The 14,919-nt window shown below is 31.0% G+C and overlaps 2 protein-coding genes across 2 annotated transcripts; one reads left to right on the top strand and one right to left on the bottom strand.

The window, feature by feature from the left end:
• Positions 1–1,664: 1,664 nt before the first annotated feature.
• On the bottom strand, positions 1,665–5,237 carry LOC109800827 (endoribonuclease E-like protein). Its single transcript, XM_020361719.3, has 6 exons — positions 4,962–5,237; positions 4,279–4,553; positions 3,736–3,901; positions 3,073–3,317; positions 2,308–2,495; positions 1,665–2,216 (listed from the first exon to the last, which is right to left on the bottom strand). Exons 1-6 carry the CDS (start codon positions 5,152–5,154, stop codon positions 1,997–1,999), a joined length of 1,287 nt encoding a protein of 428 aa, XP_020217308.1. The 5' UTR covers positions 5,155–5,237; the 3' UTR covers positions 1,665–1,996.
• A 5,358-nt stretch (positions 5,238–10,595) lies between these two features.
• Positions 10,596–14,919, top strand: LOC109800436 (ABC transporter G family member STR2). Its single transcript, XM_020361218.3, has 3 exons — positions 10,596–11,394; positions 12,970–13,682; positions 13,777–14,919. Exons 1-3 carry the CDS (start codon positions 10,915–10,917, stop codon positions 14,747–14,749), a joined length of 2,166 nt encoding a protein of 721 aa, XP_020216807.1. The 5' UTR covers positions 10,596–10,914; the 3' UTR covers positions 14,750–14,919.

Here is a 14,919-nt window from a genome sequence, read left to right as displayed (position 1 = left end):
CCTGAAACTAGTTTTAAGGATGTACGTCTGATCTAATTAATAGTACTAGTACAGCTGAATTTGAGTTATCCACAATTTTGACTTATAGCTAAAAAAACCAACGATTTCCATTTTTTATATAGTAGATAAGGAAATGTATACAAATAATAAAAAAGAAGATAAGGAATATATTATTTAACTTTTAATAAAAAAATATCATTACTTTTATTTGAGGTTTAAACAATAGTAGTAGGTTGTTGAATTTTTAAAAAAAATTTAATTAGGTTCTTAAATTTAAAAATATGTATATAATTGAGTGATTTTTTTAATAATTTTTTTGTTATTGAATCTCAGAAATTAGTAAAACTACTCTAAATTATTACTCTCTTTTTTTTTTGGCAATTTTAAATCACTTAATCTCTGAAATTTATACACCTACTGATGTATTAAAGACACGACAAACACAAGTTGGTCCTAAAAAAAATCTTGATGCTATGCAAATAAGGTTTCACTTGATTCAATTTTGAAATAAAAAAAAAATAAATCACAAACTTTATTAAATGCTTTTGGTGGGTGGAAAATAAAAATAAAAAAATGCTCACACCTACCAATGTGTTAAAGTCACAACAAACACAAGCTGATCCTAAAAAAAACTTAGTTCTATGCAAATAACGCTTTACTTGACTCGATTTTGAAATAAAGAGAACTAAATCACAATAAATAAATATATATATATATATATATATATATATATATATATATATATATATATATATATATATATATATATATATATATATATATCATTGAGAGATAATCATGCTATCGTTTACACTCTTTTTAGTCGTAAAGAAGTGGCAAAGAAGTAGGAGAAAATAGAGGAAATTAAAAAAAATATATGGTGCATGGATAATGTATACAACATCGATAATGTAAATTTTAGATTATTATGCACAAACAAAAATGATCCGTTCACCTTTCACTTATCTGACACCTAATAAGAGAAAAGAAAGAAAAAAAATGCTAATGAAATATTTGTAATAAAGAATGGTTCATGTATCACCACTCTTCACTCAAATATGTCACACAATAATTGAACTGCCTCAAGTCTACAACCCTATCGTTATCTTCGAAGATCTGAATTCTATTTCTTGAAATTTCTTTTCATATACTTTATAACATTACAGATATTTATGATCAAATATCCTTACTATTACTAATAATACAAAACTTGGCATGGTTCATCTCTTTTCCTTTCGTGTACCAGACAGCTAGAAAGGTGAACCGTTGCAAAATGCTTAGTCTATATATATCTTCTATTAGAAAATGACCTTTGGCATGACATGACCAAATGAATATATAGATATAAATATATCAGAAAACGATAAGGCCGAATAATACGTTAAAGGGCAAGGTTGAAGCCTGATGCTTCACGTAATTCAGCTGAGTCTTGCAATGAAAACCGATGAGTTGATACTGTAACATGATTTCAGTTCTGTTTTCCATCACTATCTACACGAAAAGAATAAATGGGTAACTCTGAAACTGGCAAGTCAATAGTGGAAGTAGAATAAAACTAGTAAATGACAACTTGAAAATCAAGTCATTTAATTAGTGATTTTTAACTGCTTGTGTGCATAGACTAATAACTTCTTATTAACTAATTTGCTACCACCATCTTCCTCTGATTTTAAATTTGAGAAAATGTACCAAAGAAACATTGAGGGTTGTTTATACATAGAAGGACAATTTACTACCTACTGATATCGGTTCTATTATTCTAGGATAAACCTCAAAGTGGTGGATGCTTTAAAATTTACACCTATGAGTACAATACCACTATACCACAATCCTCAACTTTGCAATGAAAACTCTGAAATATTTTAAGATCTAACAGAAAGGTATTACAAATCTTTTGAAGGGTAGTAACTTCATTAGTTTTTCTCGCATTGGGTCGTTCTCTCCACTTCAACCCTTCCTTCTCTCGATCCAAAAATGACATGGAACAGGAAACACCTTAAAACTCTTCTTTTGATTTAGAGTCATCTTTCGTTTCAGACTTCTGAGGTGTACCCTTTTCCATATATTCTTGTTCAATAGTATCTTTGAGGATAAACAGCCTCTGAATTACCACAGGGTCAGTCATCTGCTTGGCTTCTCTCAAATCTGTTTCTTCCTTGTTCAGATGATATGCATCGAGCATGATCTTAATCCACTTGTGCAGCTCCTTTGGGGTGCTGCTTAATCACATAAAATTTAAACGAGTATATCACACCAATCACTAAAGAAAAGATATTTTTTTTAATGAACAATAGGAAACTCTCTCACGTGTACAGAGTATTAGGGTCCTTGGCTTCGAGTTCGTCACCAGGGGAGAAAGCTGTTGCCAATGCAGAGAAACGCTCTTCGGGATCTATGATGTTTAACAAATGCTTGAGTAGCTTTATTTCTTTTGGAGTAATACTCCTTAGGCTGCTCTTCGTGGCCTTGTATAATTGGTACATTATATCTTTCACCTGCACAATATAAACAAGGTTGTTGAGAACACATAATGCAGTTTAATCATCTCTTCCAAGCTTGAGCAGTCAAAATTTATGTTCCATGTGATTTACAAATCGATTTTAAATTAATACTTTAGCTGTCTGTTCTGGTATCAGCATTACATCATGAAAACCTTTCAATTTCCATCAATGCAACAACACTCATAGTCATGGACAATGTATGAATAGAATTATAATTATAATTATAATTGAGAGATAATGCAGAACCAAAAGCTAGCATTTGATCCTTGTCTTTTTTGGTTTAGGACCACAATTATCTTTTATGAGGGTAAGTGATTTGAATGTCTATCTGACTTCAATATAACATCAGCCAACATTTTCATCCAAGTCTTGTATGTTAAAACTTGAAAAATGATATGTTTATAATCCTTATATATATACACACACGAGAGGAACACATTCTACTTGGTTTTAAGTTTTATAAATCCTTATTAGTATTAGTTGAAAACAATTAGAAGCATTGATGGTCTATTTTCAAAGAGGGTTTAATAACAGTAACAAAACCACGGAGCATCGTATTTCAAATTCATACCTCATCCTTCATTGTTGTAGACTCTTTTGCTTTAGCCCAGGCACTGCTTATCAACAATATCAAAGTAGAATCAAGTTCCTTTGCCTTTGCCAGGCTTTTAATCTTTTGACAAGCAACATCAATAGAAGGAGAATTGAGGATATCATCAAATTTGGCTTGTGCAGTATCTAATGTCTCTATATTCTCTAGAGTATTATCGTATGCACTGACAGATGATAAGCATCTACTCCCCAGCCTGGCAATCCCTGTTCAACAAATACACCAATGCCAATTATAAAAAAAATCATCATACATAAGGGACAAGGTCACAATTATTAACTTTTTCAGTGTGCAAGGGGTGAGTTCACTATGAAAATTTTGCATGTAAGACTAAGTATAAACCATCAAAGCTTAATTGTATAACAATTTTCCCAAGACAAATTTCAAACACCCCATATCTTCACCCTTTATAAAAGAAGTCTGATTTTCCACCTTATTTTAAGAAAAGTTTCAAGAATCAATAGAGCAATTTTAATATGACCTTATTTTTTTCTTATTGCAAGTTGCAACTAGAAATATTCTTAACTAATAAATTTCATCTCATTCTTTCAGGTGATTACTGGCTATAGAATCAATATAAAAATCCCAGAATCAAACATTTCTTTTGTACTCCTATGTAATTACCATCACGATCCTCCAAGCTGTCATATGTATCTGAAAGAAGAGAGAGGTAGTTGAAGAATTCTCCAGTAAAATCCTTACGCCTTTGTGCAACTATGGCATTAATGTCTGTTGGGCTATCTTGTATTTCCTTGAGGAGTTCATAGTGTTCTTCCATTTCATCATCAATCTGCAATGCTTACTCCTGATCAAACAAAATTGAGGAAGAAGTTCTAAAACCAAGCAAGTGCCTAGATATGAAAGTAAATTTTGATGTATTGGTTTGTGCTTTCTAACAAAAGTAATTAATTAACAATACGAAAAATAATGTTATCTTATTATTAGTTTAACAGTAACTTGTAGGATAATGTATCTGCATCATTTCTACAAAAAATCTGGAATACATTTTTGTTTTCAACATTTTGAGCCAAAAAAGGTTTAAACCAATATTTTTTTAAAAGGTTTCTTCACCTTTTTCTAACTTTTATTTAGCAACAGAAGAATCTATTTTTAAATCAACATTGCAAGGGGCATGGTTGTGAAGAACATAAAAAAATAGAGTACTACCTTCTTGACCTTTCTCCGCAATGAAATAAACTTCTCCTTCATAATTGGGTCATTCTCCATGTCTGCCCTTCTTTGGCACCTACTGTAGAATCTATCCCTGTATTTTTTCCATTCCTCCCTAAATATCAGGTACTTCTTCCATTCCTTTGATTTGGTTTTCTCATTCAAAAAGAAATCTATCATTTTGTCACAAAATTGAGTCATAGTGTACCCATTTGCAATTTCAATCTCTTGCTCCTCAGCTTGAGCTGTGGAAGCACTGCTAGCCTGTGGACCTGAAAGGAATTTTCATTTTTCAGTGAGACACAAAATTACACCTAAAATATAGTCAGGAAAAAAAAATCAGGAACAAGATAGAAAGAAGATATCCAAAAACGAAAAATATAAAGATGCTCACTTTACACAGCCAACAATTTAATAAACTATAAAATCCAACAAATAAAATAAAATATAAAAAAGGTATATGGAACATGTCACTGTAATATCTAGTGTGAATTCAGCAGCTCTGCTCTCCCTTCATATAGTATTACTACCCAACTCTAGTGACACCCTTAACACTTCAAATAAAAGCCAAGATTTAAACTTTTCATAAACCCATGTTGAAAACATAAAAAATACAGCATATTAGGATATAAACATTGGGGAACAAAGTGATTGGATAATAGGGGGAAAACGATACTTACTTGGCAGAGAAGTGCATTGAAGAATGTGGGGCTTGAAATTCTGGGGTATAAGTTTTGGTCTTTGGTTTTGGAAGGATGGGGAGTACTTTGGAGCATTATAGGAGGAAGGGGTTATAGGGGAAAGGTTATTATTGAAAGGGATGAAGGTGGTGGCGCTATTGAAGGTTGAGGTCCAAACCTTGTACCCCTTCATATCAACTATTAACGTTGTTCCTTCAGCTGCAGCACTAGGGTGTCTCACGTTTCACTCTTCAGATGACATTCAACGAAAGCAATTTAGCCTGAATCTTGTTTTTATATTATCTTATCCATTTCATTTCATGAACAAGGCAGAGTTATGAATAAATTAACAGTAAATTTTTTTAAAAAAATTTGGTGAAATTTGTATATTTGGAAACGAATATATTCATTTATAATTATTTTCATGTGATTTCTTAAACAATGAATTAAGTTTTTTTTTTCTGCATAAATTGATCTTGAAATCGTTAAATATAGTTCATAAGAAGCAATATGTTTTGTTAAATTTTTTTTTAAAAAATAAACTTTATGAGATAACTTTTTTAAAGAATTATTTTATATAATTAATATTTTTTTTAATCATAACATTGATATCAAGTAGAGTTCTTCTAAGATATTTTACTTTATATTCAAAGTTAGGATTTAAAATCTAAATAATTTGGTTAACAAGTATAAATTATTATTATTTGTGTAACACTATATTTTATACATTTAGATAAATGAGTTGTATAAGTCTGTCTACAAAATTAATTAAAATCAAGTTAATGTTATGAAAGGAAAAAAAGAAGATAAAATAGAGAGAACAAATAAGACAATATAAGATAGGAAAACGAATTTAACTGTGTATTATTTTTTAAAAAGACTAACATAAAAGGAATAATACAATACAGAAATATAAATGATAATAATATACATTGAATATTGAGATCCACTGATTGAGTCACTAATTATTATTAATAACACTCCTATTTAGATGTCCAATACTTATAACGTGTCTCGTTAAAATTATAATAGGAAAAATTCTATGGGACAAAAACCTAGTAAAGGAAAAAAGCACATCATTCATAAATATAAAAGTCTAAATGGATCTTTGTTAACGTTTAAAGATCTTATAACCATAAGAGTGTACAACGAATATGATTTGTCTATATAAAACCTTTTAAGCACTTTTGTTATATAAGTTTCTTGATGCACAAGAATTTTATCTTCTAAATATTCAATTTGCAACCCCAAGCAAAAATTTGCCTTTCCTAAATCCTTTATTTCAAATTCTTTCTTTAGGCAAACTATTGCTTTTAAAAGTTCTTTAGGAGTTCTAACAAAGTTTATGTCATCTACATAAATTATAATTATAGAAAATTCATTTTCAAATCTTTTTATAAATATACAAAGACAAATTAGATCATTTTTATATTCTTCTTTTAACGAATATTCACGTAGATGATTATACCACATATGACCTAATTGCTTTAGTCCATATAGGAATTTATTTAACTTGATTGAATAATCTTCTCTAGAAATTGTATCGTTGGACAAGTTAAATCCTCCAATGAGTTTTATATAAATGTCAGCATCAAGAGAGCCATACAAATATGTTGTAACTGCATCCATTAGTTGTAAATTAAGTTTTTCATGTACAACCAAAATAGTTAAGTATTGAAAAGTACTTGCATCCACTATAGGTGAATAGGGATGTGATCTTGATCGCACCCTCGTGATCTCCTTTATAGGGACAGTAAAACCTTGTTTCAAATCATTTCTAAGTCTATGCTCAAACTCTCTTGTTTCAATACACCGAATAAGTGAAGATTGATCTAGTCTCAAAGGAATGATTATATCGAAAGAAGACAAATATTGTGACAAATCTCAAAGGTAGAAAATCATTGGAAGAAAAAAGCTACACTACTACATTTTAACTCTTTAGCAACATTTTCTCTCTTACATTTGTTAAAATATTACTATATATTGAATAAATAAGTTATTTTGCAACATTTTTTTTGAAAATTGTTATTATAGATAGAGTAACATTTTTATTTTAATATTATTCTTTTCAATTGTTTTCAAAATCAGAGTCTCATATATCAAGTAAAAAAAAATGTCACATAGGTTATTTTGTAACCTTTTTTTTTTTGAAAAATGTTACTATAATTACTTCTAAAATCAAAGTCGCACATCGAATAAAAAAAGTATATTCCCCTCATCTCTGATTGTTATTCATAATTAAAGTTTCACATCGAATAAATGAATGACTCATAAAGAGTATATATAATCATATAGTTATATTAAGATAAATGAACTTTGATATTTGATATATAATTAGTGGTGACTAATTAAAAATATTTTCAATCTTCTCTTAAAGAACTCCTAGAAATTTAAGAGGCATATATAATATAATAATTGATAACAATATCTAAATTAAAATTAATTATCATTTTATAAAATTAACAAAAACTTAGCAACATCATTAAAATATAACAAAAATATTACCTTGATAACATTTGAAAAATATTACCTAATTGTATAAAAATGTTATTAATTTGTTTTAGCAACATTTATACACAATTAGGTAACATTTTTCAAATATTACTAAAACTTTTTTATGTTGTAGTGCTAATATGTACGGATTAACGTCAATTATCCTAACTAAAATGCTATACAAATTAATAATGAAATGTACTAACTCTTTAAGAATAATTTGACATTAAATATTGATATTCATGTGTATAATTATATACTTAGTTCTTAAGTAAAATCTACTAAGGGTGAGCATCGGGCTAGTTCGAATGGATTCGGACCCAAAAAGAACTTAATTCAATGCAAACTAATCATCAAAAAAACATAGTTCAACTTTGACCGTTAAGCTTTCAATTTGTGACGATTTAATTAGGTGGTTTAGGTGGTATTGGGTGGTTTACTTCACAGATCTTTCATTTAAAAAATAACTTTGCAAATTTAAATAACTTTGCAAAGGAACATGTTTTTGTTGAGATACAAACAAGTCTCACATCAACAAAATAAGACAAGAAATAATAACTTATATAACATAAACATACTTCAATGAAAGAGAAGTCTTTTAGGTAATGACAAAAAATAAAACTGTGAGGGTTTAGTCCCAAAGCGGACAATATCTTGTATAATAACCCCTCATAAAAAATATATCCCCTCGCATAAAAGATAAGAAATAACAACTTATATTAACACAAACATACTTCAATGAAAGAGAAATTTTTTGGGTAATGACCAAAAGCAAAATTGTCAACTTATATAACACAAACATACTTCAATGAAAGAGATGTCATTTGGATAATGATCAAAAGCAAAATTGTGAGAGTTTAAACCCAAAGCGGACAATATCTTATTATTGTGAAGTATGTTTGTGTAATAATTCCTCATAAAAGAATATCCTCTCAGATTAATATCATAAAATAACCCAATCAAATTTAAGATAGGCAAGACATCCTGATAGAGGAAAGGTGAAGATGAGGTTAATCAGAGAAGAAATTTGAAGATGGGGTTGGTTGAAGGTTCTCGGTGTGAAACACCACCACCATCGACAACAATGGTTACCACCGGTCCTTGTCATCATTGTTAGAAAATAAAACTTTGGAGTCCAATTGTGATTCTTGTCGGGCGGAAGAAGTTGGAAACCAATAATGTTGTGAGTGAGAGAAAAGCCATTTCTCAAGAGAAGAAGATGTGATTAAACTTTAAGTTTTACAAAAAAAAAAAATTGTATAAACTAAGAATAGAATATCGTGAGAGAAACTTTTAATTCTCTAAACAAAATAATAATTAGTTTTGTAAAATATAAAAAATTTGAAATTGATGTCGACTGTATTCAAATAAATTTAAATGTCTTATTTTATAGGTTAATCGAGTGTGGATTCCAACGAAATCTTTTCTCTTACTCACATCCACCTGATAACAACCGTAAAAAAATCATTTATTTTTATTTTTTTAATCCGACAATTGAAACTAAGTTACCCGAAAAATGAAATTCGGCCTAAGGTTTTATCGGGTTGGGGTTGGATCGGTAATTTTATCCCAAGCCTAAAATCTACCTAATCAAATGCTCTGCTATGTATAGTTTTTCCTCATATCATATAGGAGCTATTCAATTAACTGAGTTGGATTATTCATAAAATTATTTTTATTTAATTTTATGAATACTTGGTTGAGCCTAATAATCATTTGTTTTACTAAATATATATATATTATAGTTTTCACCGTAAAATTGATTTAAGTTTAAATTTTATATGATTAACATATAAGAACTCATGTCATGATGAATAGCTTGTTTAATCAATCATGTATGTGAATAAGGATAAAAGAGTATATATATATATATATATATATATATATATATATATATATATATATATATATATATATATATATATATATATATATTAGATAATAATTTATAATTCTACTTAGAAAATTGTTATTTATTATTTTATTATATAATTCTTAAAGAACATATTTTATTATTAATATAGATGTTAGCTTCTTTAAAGTGAGGAGATAATTAAAATAAATAATCTCAGTTATTAAAAAAAAAAAAACTAATGGTCATATGTTTACATGCATAATATATAAATCATGTATGTATTTATTGAAATATCAACTATTGGTTTACTAATTAATGATGAGATTATTAACTTCACACCAACTCACTTTATGCAAATCATTTTAGTTATTTCCACGTGTTACATGACAACAAATGGTTAAAATTAATCAAATTCAAAACAAAACTATTTACTAGAAAAAATCTTGTAGATCATCGACCAACAGCTATACATCTTTGATTACGAAGGAAAAGAAATTCCAGCTAAGAAGATCACACTTCACTGTCCAACATTTGGTCAACAGCTAAATGGTAGCTTCTGCTTGAAAAGGAACATGGATAAGCATCTCATGCCGAATATATGCTGAGACACAACGTAGGGCTCAATAACCATCGATCGGTGAAAAGGATGGTGCCATATATAAGGATATATATCATCACTTTTACAATAAATCTTATTGCATTTTTAAATAGAAATTAATTGATTAATGTAAAAAAAATACTCCATTTTATAATAAGTGTGTATGAGAGTTTTTTTTTTTAAAATAAGTATTATTTTAATTTTTAAGAAATATTAATTGACTTTTTTTTTATTTATGCTCTAAATATTAGAAGGGTCTTACTCTCAGTGGCCTAAAGAATTAGTTAAGAAATCAAAATAAAAATAAAATTCATAGGAAATTATAATAAAGTTATCAGGAGAATGAACAATACACTTTTTCAATGATTGTTTTTTTACTTTCGATTCCTTAACCAATGTCTTCATTAGTACAGAAAATTATTGTTCTATTATACTGATTTTAGTAAAGAAAATTAATAATATGGTTAATTTCATAAAATTATTCACCTTTTTTCATTTGCTTATTAGTTTTTTTTTTTTTTTTGTAAGACACAACTTATTATGGAGTATTCTAAAGTAAACAATTCTTGTTTTTTTTAATATATAGTTGTTCATAAAATTGATAAGTCCGTTGAGTGTTGCACATAAATACAACAATGAAACATATAAAAAGCCAAAAATGTATGGTTCATTGCCAGGCTTTCTAAATATACTGATTTATATACATCAACATCACGTATGCATGCACAATAATGTTTAAACGAATATAATCCACCAAACGATGAAGAAAACGAGAAGCCACTTTCACCTTTTCGATGGAAACAACACTCAAATGGATTCGTCAATGAAGACAGCATGGTGAACAGCTTTGGAAGCACCATCTTCACCGGCTTCACAGAGTCGTTTACTCACATTCTCCCTTCTCTTTTAATACGCCCTCAACCCTCCACTCCTTCAGTTTCGGAGCCCTTCTGAACAGGCTCTGCTCTCTGAACATTTTCTCAAACCCTAAACTTCATTCCTCAACCATGACTCAAGCCAATGGCCATCGTGTTGAGACAGTGATTGACATAAAGAAACCCGTGAGTTTCACCGGGGGTCTCACGTTTGAGTGCCTCACGTACACTGTGACAAAGAAGAACAAGGTTGAGGGGAAGTGGTTGAGTGAAGAGGTGGATTTGTTGCATGACATCACTAGTTATGCACCAAAGGGTTGCATCACTGCAGTGATGGGTCCTAGTGGTGCAGGAAAATCCACTCTCTTGGATGGCCTTGCTGGGAGGATTGCAAGTGGGAGCCTCAAAGGGAAGGTGTCCTTGGATGGAGCAACTGTGAGTGCAAGTTTGATCAAAAGAACTTCTGCATATATCATGCAGGATGATAGGCTTTTTCCAATGCTAACTGTCTATGAGACTTTCATGTTTGCTGCTGATTTTCGCCTGGGGCCACTCTCACTTGCTGATAAGAAGCAGAAGGTGGAGAAGCTCATTGATCAGCTTGGCTTAACTGTAAGTGTTTTGTATTTTGCAACCACTCAAGTAGTTCTCCGTGAACTTGAATATGCTACTAGTTAATTGATCGAGTGCTTAATTTTTCTTGACTCAAGAAATATTATTACCAATATTTTTTTTTTTGTTCTATTATACTTTTTTCCCTAATTGTTTGATATCTTTTGAAGATATTTTCTTCATTAGATGTCACGAACCAGGAATTCGAAAACTAGCTTTTTTTTTTCTTCTTCTTTTTTTAACATCAATATTCGAAAGCTGGCTTAATTGTTAGATAAAAATATCGATGACTTTAGGGTTTCTTTTAAATATACCAGTTTAAAAATAAAGTATATATAGTAATAACTCTAGGTCAGTAATTAAGATTATGATGAAATAATACATAAAATTGTCTAACAGTGAAATATTAGAATTGGTCTAATAATAAAAATTTAGAATAATATACGCAAAATCTTAAATGTAACTAATAAGAGATTATTTGGAGTGGCTGGTTGTAGGATATGTATTTGTTTTTTTTTTGAAGGGAGGATATGTATTTCTAGTCTATCTCTTTGGTAGCAATATTGATGTTTTTCTAGATTAACTTGTCCTTTTATATGTAATTTATCTGTAATCTGTGATGTGGAAGGGTAGCATAGAGGCACATGATATGTTATGACAGCATATGCTCCGCATAGGTGGCTTATGAATGTAAGAGTGGGTACCCCTTATACCACATGTATCTTCTATTTCAATGAATTCATTTTTTTTGTAAAAAAAAATCTTAAATTTGAATCCTTTTTTTTTTAATCATTATATTTCTTTTGGATAAAAAAATTATCTAACCATGAATATTTTTATTAATCTTTTATATTTTTTTCTTGACAAAATTGCGTTAGGGTTGAAGCTTATAAAATGCATACCTTGCTCTATAATTCAACTTTTATTATAAGATGATGAAAGTACTAAGGAAAGGAATCAATAATTCGATAAATTAGTACTTATTTTGAGACTAATATTCTATTTGTCTATGATTTTAGAGATAATTTCACTTTATAAAAAAAAGAGTTGAGTTTAACTTAATTTTATAAAAATAATTTATAAGATAAAAATTATTCTTTATTTATATATATTAATTATGGTTACATGTCTAATTAACTTAGATCTTTGACTTATATAATTGAGATTTTTAATTTTGAAAAAATTATTAATAAAATTTGGTCAACATTAATGTAATTTTGAACTATATGTAATAACGAAAAAATTATTACGTAGTTCAAGATCATTAAGTATCTATGATCCTAACTAACTATTACATAATATGTATTTAAGTTTTTTAACTTACAAAGAAATAATAATTATATTTAATTACATGTTATTTAAAGACTCTTTAAAGGTTATATGCATGATCTAATATCACTTAATAATTTCTCGTAATAATGGACCATATATATCCTCTCTTAATCATGTGTAAGCTTTGATATTACACCATAAAAGAACAACTCATCCAAAAAAAAAAAGTTGATTATACACTTATTTAATGCTTCTTGTTACATCACATATATTAATCTTTTAACACGTTGACAATTGTTGTAGTCCTCTCGTAACACGTACATAGGAGACGAAGGCACGAGAGGGGTCTCCGGCGGAGAGCGGCGGCGAGTCTCAATCGGCGTGGACATCATCCACGGACCATCGCTCCTCTTCCTGGACGAGCCAACATCAGGACTAGACTCCAGCAGCGCACACAGCGTGATAGAGAAAGTGCACGACATCGCACGCAGCGGCAGCACCGTCATCCTCACCATCCACCAGCCATCATCCAGAATCCAACTCCTCCTCGACCACCTCATCATCCTCGCACGGGGCCAGCTCATGTTCCAAGGCTCACCCCATGACGTCACTCAACACTTAGCTCGCATGCCACGCAAGATTCCCAAAGGAGAGAACCCCATTGAGCTTCTCATTGATGTCATCCAAGAGTATGATCAATCTGACTTTGGAGTTGAGGCTCTTGCTGAGTTCGCTCGCACGGGGCTTAAGCCCCCTCCTTTGTCCACTCACGGCCACCACGAACACTCGCCGTTGCCTGCACCTTCCTCGCACCGGAGTCACATATTTGAGGGAAAATCTCAGGACTTCTCTCACTCCCCGCAACTCAGTAGAAGGGTCGTTGATGAGTTTGATCACAGTCTCAGGAGTCCGTATAACAACATTTCCACGTCATGGAGCGCTGGTCACAGTGCAGCCTTTCTGAAATTCACACCTTCAAAACTTAAGAATGATCAAAAGCCGCGGAATAACGCAAGGTAATCACAAAACCTAGATGCAATTCTATAATTAATTATCATGAGTTCTTATTAATTGTTCTTGTTATATATGCTTAATGACATGTGTGTGCAGAAATGCTTCACCTATGTACTACACATACTCGAGTGAAATCCTTCAAGCCACTCCAACACCGCATAGCAGTGACTACACAGTGAATGAGAAGGACTACCTGACTCCCTCAAATGGGATACAAGAACACCTTGGTCCAAAGTTTGCAAATTCTTACCTAACAGAGATTTGGACGCTGATGCGGCGGAACTTCATAATCATCAGGCGCACCCCAGAGCTTTTCCTCTCAAGACTCATGGTGCTCACCTTCATGGGCGTCATGATGGCCACCATGTTCCACAACCCTAAAGAAGACTTGCAAGGAATCACAAACCGCCTCAGCTTCTTCATCTTCACAGTGTGCCTCTTTTTCTTCTCTTCCAACGATGCTGTCCCAGCCTTCATCCAAGAAAGGTTCATCTTCATTAGGGAAACTTCTCACAATGCCTATAGGGCTTCCACTTACACCTTTGCAGGCATAATCACTCACATGCCATTTATTCTTCTCCAAGCCACTGCCTATGCACTCATTGTTTGGTTTGCCCTAGAGCTTCGAGGCCCTTTCTTTTACTTTTTGCTAGTTCTCTTCGTTTCTCTTCTGTCCACCAATTCCTTTGTTGTTTTTGTGAGCTCAGTGGTCCCGAACTACATCTTAGGTTATGCTGTGGTTATTGCCTTCACTGCCTTGTTCTTCTTGTTCTGTGGATACTTCTTGAACAGCCATGACATTCCACCTTATTGGCGTTGGATGAACAAAATTTCAACCATGACGTACCCTTATGAGGGGCTATTGATGAACCAGTACCAGACCAATTATACCTTTGGGAAGATAGATGGAGCAAACGTTACCGGTTTTAATATCTTGGATAGTCTTCATATTGGGACTCAAGAGTATAAGAAGAGGACAATCGTGCTTGTAATGTTTGGTTGGGCTGTGCTATATAGGATTTTATTTTACTTGGTTCTTCGTTTTGCATCAAAAAACCAGAGGTCGTAGTAAACTATATATGTCTAAGGTAAAGAGTGTGAGTTAAACCATTTGATTTGTTTTGCACTGGAAACATTGTTTTGTGCTGGAAGAACATGATAAATCTGTTTCTTCATTGTATTTTATTTTGCATCAAGCTTTATGACTTATATATATAATGTAACTTGATGGACTTTTTA

This window comes from Cajanus cajan, chromosome 11, assembly GCF_000230855.2.
Source record: "Cajanus cajan strain Asha chromosome 11, NIPB_CcT2T_4, whole genome shotgun sequence".
NCBI classification, from domain to species: domain Eukaryota; kingdom Viridiplantae; phylum Streptophyta; class Magnoliopsida; order Fabales; family Fabaceae; genus Cajanus; species Cajanus cajan.
This window is presented reverse-complemented; position numbering and strand designations above follow the sequence as displayed.

What these genes read in the sequence shown, in the direction of transcription:
- LOC109800436 (XM_020361218.3), top strand. Translation starts at nt 10,915, where the DNA reads ATGACTCAAGCCAATGGCCATCGTGTTGAGACAGTGATTGACATAAAG. An exon ending in TTGATCAGCTTGGCTTAACT is followed by an intron (nt 11,395 to 12,969) that starts GTAAGTGTTTTG and finishes CAATTGTTGTAG; the next exon opens with TCCTCTCGTAACACGTACAT. An exon ending in AAGCCGCGGAATAACGCAAG is followed by an intron (nt 13,683 to 13,776) that starts GTAATCACAAAA and finishes ATGTGTGTGCAG; the next exon opens with AAATGCTTCACCTATGTACT.
- LOC109800827 (XM_020361719.3), bottom strand. Translation starts at nt 5,154, where the DNA reads ATGAAGGGGTACAAGGTTTGGACCTCAACCTTCAATAGCGCCACCACC. An exon ending in TGCGGAGAAAGGTCAAGAAG is followed by an intron (nt 3,902 to 4,278) that starts GTAGTACTCTAT and finishes TAAGCATTGCAG; the next exon opens with ATTGATGATGAAATGGAAGA. An exon ending in GACCCTAATACTCTGTACAC is followed by an intron (nt 2,217 to 2,307) that starts GTGAGAGAGTTT and finishes GTGATTAAGCAG; the next exon opens with CACCCCAAAGGAGCTGCACA.